A 4,453-nucleotide genomic window follows, 5' to 3' on the forward strand; every position below is an offset into this window, starting at 1 on the left:
CGGCTATTTTTTGGTTGCAGCCGTCATTGTTGTTTGGCGGGTCCGGGCTGGGGATTCGAACCCGCCACCTCAGGTGTACGTGGCTGGTGCCTTAGCCGGTTAAGCCACAGGCGCCGAGCCAATTTTTTTTTTTTTTTATTATTAGAGACAGAGTCTTACTTTATTACCCTCAGTAGAGTGCTGTAGTGTCACAGCTCACAGCAACCTACAACTCCTGGGCTTAGGCAATTCTCTTGCCTCAGCCTCCTGAGTAACTGGGACTACAGGAGCCTGCCACAATGTCCGGCTATTTTGTTGTTGCAGTTTGGCCCAGGGCTGGGTTTGCTGCCACCCTTGGCATGTGGGGCAGCGCTCTACCCACTGAGCCACAGGTGCCGCCCATGGATTTTTTTTTTAAAGTAGTTCTGAATATTCTAAAGTTAGATTTAGGATTCTTCTGGAGGGTAGTGTGGCACTGTTGTGTGTTTTGTTCCTTAAAGGCTGCTCTTGAGCACGAAGAAGCCAAGATCCTCCGAATCCAGCTTGAATTGACACAAGTGAAATCAGAAATTGATAGGAAGATTGCTGAGAAAGAGGAAGAGACCGAGCAGCTGAAGAGGAACTACCAGAGAATGGTAGAAACCATGCAGAGCGCCCTAGACGCCGAGGTGCGGAGCAGGAACGAAGCCGTCCGGATCAAGAAGAAGATGGAGGGGGACCTGAATGAAATCGAGATCCAGCTGAGCCACGCCAACCGCCAGGCTGCAGAGACCCTCAAACACCTCAGGGGTGTGCAGGGACAACTGAAGGTTTGAGACAACTCCCTTGGGTTGGGAGGGAGCTCTCCTGGCCTTCATACTCAGAGAGGTAGACATGGCCCATGGCCCTACAGCCTCAACGTCAAATATCGTTTTCCTCTTTTCTCTGCCTAGGACACTCAGCTCCACCTGGATGACGCTCTCCGGGGCCAGGAGGACCTGAAGGAGCAGCTGGCGATCGTGGAGCGCAGAGCCAACTTGCTGCAGGCGGAGGTGGAAGAGCTGCGGGCCACTCTAGAGCAGACAGAGCGGGCCCGGAAACTGGCTGAGCAGGAGCTCCTGGACTCCAACGAGAGAGTGCAGCTGCTGCACACCCAGGTGAGGGTGCACACCCCGGGGAGGGCTGGGGAGGAGTGATGTGAGGATTTCTAGTGAGACACACCCGGGTGACTTCCCGGCTCTTGCTGTAGAACACCAGCCTCATCCACACCAAGAAGAAGCTGGAGACAGACCTCACACAGCTCCAGAGCGAGGTGGAAGATGCCAGCAGGGATGCCAGGAATGCAGAAGAGAAGGCAAAGAAGGCCATCACGGATGTAAGGCATCACTGTCCTGTCCTTGACTGCCAGGGCAATAGTCCTTTCAAGTCCCCATTCCCCGCCCCCGCCCCCAACCCCATAGCTCACATTAGGCAGGTGGGGTCTCTCCCAGACACACCTGGTATATATTTTGTCCTCAAACTCCTCTCACCTCCCCTCAAATTCACCTGTTCCCTTCTGCACATGTGAAAGGGGGAGAGAGGAGAAAGGAGAGAGGCTATATCCTGTTCATTCTGCTGAAGTATAAAACAAGCGTGCTCTTCTTTCCTTCAAGTCTGACTCATTCCAAATATGACAATGAGACCTTCAGTTGCCAGCAGGCACCAGAGTTCTCCCACCTCCACCTAACCTTCCTGGGTCTGGGCGGCCTTCTCCCTGCGAGCCATGTCCCAGTGGTGCCCCCTGCTGCCTGATGGGAGAACTGTACCTCCAAACTCTCCCCAGCGTCCACACAGCACTTGGAGCCTCACTGTCCCCAAATCTGTGATGCCAGGCATCAATTCCCTGTTCTCTACATCTGAGATTCCTCTGAAACTATATACTGGTGATAATGAAAGAATTTCCTTGGTGAGGCAAGTCCCCAGGAAGCCATCTTAAGAAAGGAAAAACTATTTCCCACTTAGTCTTTGAAGGTTCCGTTTTTTAGGTTGTTTTATATACTGGGTGTAGCTCTTGTCTTACTCTGTGGTGAAGGGTGTGCTCCCTCACTGTGTCACCTACTTCCCTCTTTCTTCAGCATGGGCTCTGGCCCTCTGGGGACCCCAGGTTTTGACAGCTCCAAGGCACACAAGCTTTGTGTGCATCTTAGTGGGTCTGATTTGCTATACAGGCTGCCATGATGGCTGAGGAGCTGAAGAAGGAGCAGGACACCAGCGCCCACCTGGAGCGGATGAAGAAGAACATGGAGCAGACAGTGAAGGACCTGCAGCACCGTCTGGACGAGGCTGAGCAGCTGGCGCTGAAGGGTGGGAAGAAGCAGATCCAGAAACTGGAGACGCGGGTATGCAGCTGGGACCCCAGGCACAAGCCACATTGCCCAGCCTCAGCCCCAGACCAATTTCCCCACCGTCTTCCTCAGATCCGAGACCTGGAGTCTGAGCTGGAAGGGGAGCAGAAGAAGAACGCAGAGTCTGTCAAGGGCTTGAGGAAATATGAGCGGCGGGTCAAGGAGCTGACATACCAGGTCAGTGGAAAGAAAACAATGGTCATTTTCTCTTTCACTTGCAAATACCACCCTGGACTCTTCACCAACTCGCCAGACCTTGTGTGACTCTGCCCTCCCCCCTCCAATCATACTCTCATTTTTTCTTTTTTAGAGTGAAGAGGACAGGAAGAATGTGCTGAGACTGCAGGACCTGGTGGATAAACTGCAAGTGAAAGTCAAGTCCTACAAGAGGCAGGCGGAAGAGGCTGTAAGTCTGATCAGTGTGTGACCCTGGGGCAGCCTGGGCTGGGCCCGTGGGTGGAGGAGGTGCATGCTCATCTCACCCACCTGGGCACTTTGGTTTTAGGATGAACAAGCCAATGCTCATCTCACCAAATTCCGAAAAGCTCAGCATGAGCTGGAGGAGGCTGAGGAACGTGCAGACATTGCAGAGTCTCAAGTCAATAAGCTGCGTGCCAAGACCCGTGACTTCACCTCCAGCAGGGTGAGGGAAGGACCCCAGGGACTGGAGGAGCTTCTGAACTGCAAGGAACTTTATAGAACCCTTTACTTTAGAGCTCAGGCATCCCAGGCTCAGGATGAGAAGGGGTTTGCTGAAAGTCACTTAGCTGAGCAGTGCCCTGCCAGAATCCAGGACTGCAGGTCACAGTAAAGAAACACAGTCACTGCACACAGGGGTCAGGTGCTGTCTGGCATGTGGAGCCTGTTCTTTCTCAGGGTCGCTTTCTCAGTATATGGGGCGACTTCACTTATGCCAGCGGTTCTTAACCTGTGGATCGTTACCCACAAGAACCGTATTAAAGGGCCGTGGCATTAGGAAGGTTGAGAACCACTGACTTATGCAGTCATGCATTTTCTTAATGTTCAAAAATCATTGCATCCTCCTGAAGGATACAACCAAGTCCCTGATGCTTGATGGAAGAACGGGGGAGGAGGGGAGTGGAAAAGTGTTTCTGTCGCCCCATCTGACTCAAAGTATGTACTTTATTTCCAGATGGTGATCCATGAGAGTGAAGAGTGAGCCAGCCTCTGGCACAGGACAGAAGATATGCAAAATGTATATGTTCCTGGTTCCTGACCTTGCTACCTAATTTCCATGTGACTCTCACATCAATAAACTTTGCTTTCTTTTCACTTGGGGGCTGCTCATGGTATTTGTTTTCCTCTTCCCATGTGGAAACGGTTTCTTATTTGGTGACTTTTATGCCCACTATTGAAATCTTGGTAAAGAGGGGGCGTGGTAAATCCAGTTGGTTGTGTATATGTGGGGGAGAAAGAGAATGCCTTTGGTTTAAACTTGAGATTAAAGAAGAACAAAGTACCCCAGGTTAACCATTGCTTTGGTGGGGGTGAGAGGAAAGGTGTTTCAAAAGAGTTATCTCTTAATATGAGACGAGGGAAAAACTAAGATTAGATTCAAGAGAACCCTGTTTCCAGCTGACAGAGTTCTTCTTCTTCTTTTTTTTCTTAGAGACAGAGTCTCACTTTATCACCCTTGGTAGAGTGCTAAGGCATCACAGCTCACAGTAACCTCCAACTCTTGGGCTTAGGTGATTCTCTTGCCTCAGCCTCCCAAGTAGCTGGGACTACAGGTGACCACCACACAACACCAGCTATTTTTTTTGTTGCAGTTTGGCCGGGGCCGGGTTTGAACCCGCCACCCTCGGTATATGGGGCCAGCGCCCTACTCACTGAGCCACAGGCACTGCCCTAGCTGACAGAGTTATAAGGCAAAGGACCTGATAGATTCTCCTCCTCTGCTTTCTGCTGGGGAAATAGATTTTGAATCTAGTGGATATTTGTTGGGCAGCTGCTCCACACAATCACTGTGCCACTTAGGAATGCACAAATGAATAAAATAATACCTGATCCCTTCTGTCCTCTCAGTCTGAATCTACCATTGAGTCCTGTTGTCTTAGCTCAATCTAAACTACAATGTGGCAGAGCAGCAG

At 51.1% G+C, this 4,453-nt stretch overlaps 1 protein-coding gene across 1 annotated transcript in view; it reads left to right on the forward strand.

Annotated features, from left to right (window-relative positions):
• Positions 1–3,641, forward strand: part of LOC100952936 (myosin-3) — a 25,844-nt gene extending 22,203 nt beyond the window's left edge. Inside the window, exons 34-41 of the mRNA XM_012806006.1 lie at positions 480–788; positions 912–1,115; positions 1,208–1,333; positions 2,166–2,336; positions 2,415–2,519; positions 2,653–2,748; positions 2,848–2,985; positions 3,496–3,641. Of these exons, the coding sequence (XP_012661460.1) occupies positions 480–788; positions 912–1,115; positions 1,208–1,333; positions 2,166–2,336; positions 2,415–2,519; positions 2,653–2,748; positions 2,848–2,985; positions 3,496–3,522 (1,176 nt within the window). The 3' untranslated portion in view covers positions 3,523–3,641. The remainder of the gene's footprint in view (positions 1–479; positions 789–911; positions 1,116–1,207; positions 1,334–2,165; positions 2,337–2,414; positions 2,520–2,652; positions 2,749–2,847; positions 2,986–3,495) is intronic.
• Positions 3,642–4,453: the final 812 nt, after the last annotated feature.

The sequence above is a fragment of the Otolemur garnettii genome, unplaced genomic scaffold, assembly GCF_000181295.1.
Source record: "Otolemur garnettii isolate 467f Iridium unplaced genomic scaffold, OtoGar3 scaffold00046, whole genome shotgun sequence".
Taxonomy (NCBI): Eukaryota; Metazoa; Chordata; class Mammalia; order Primates; family Galagidae; genus Otolemur; species Otolemur garnettii.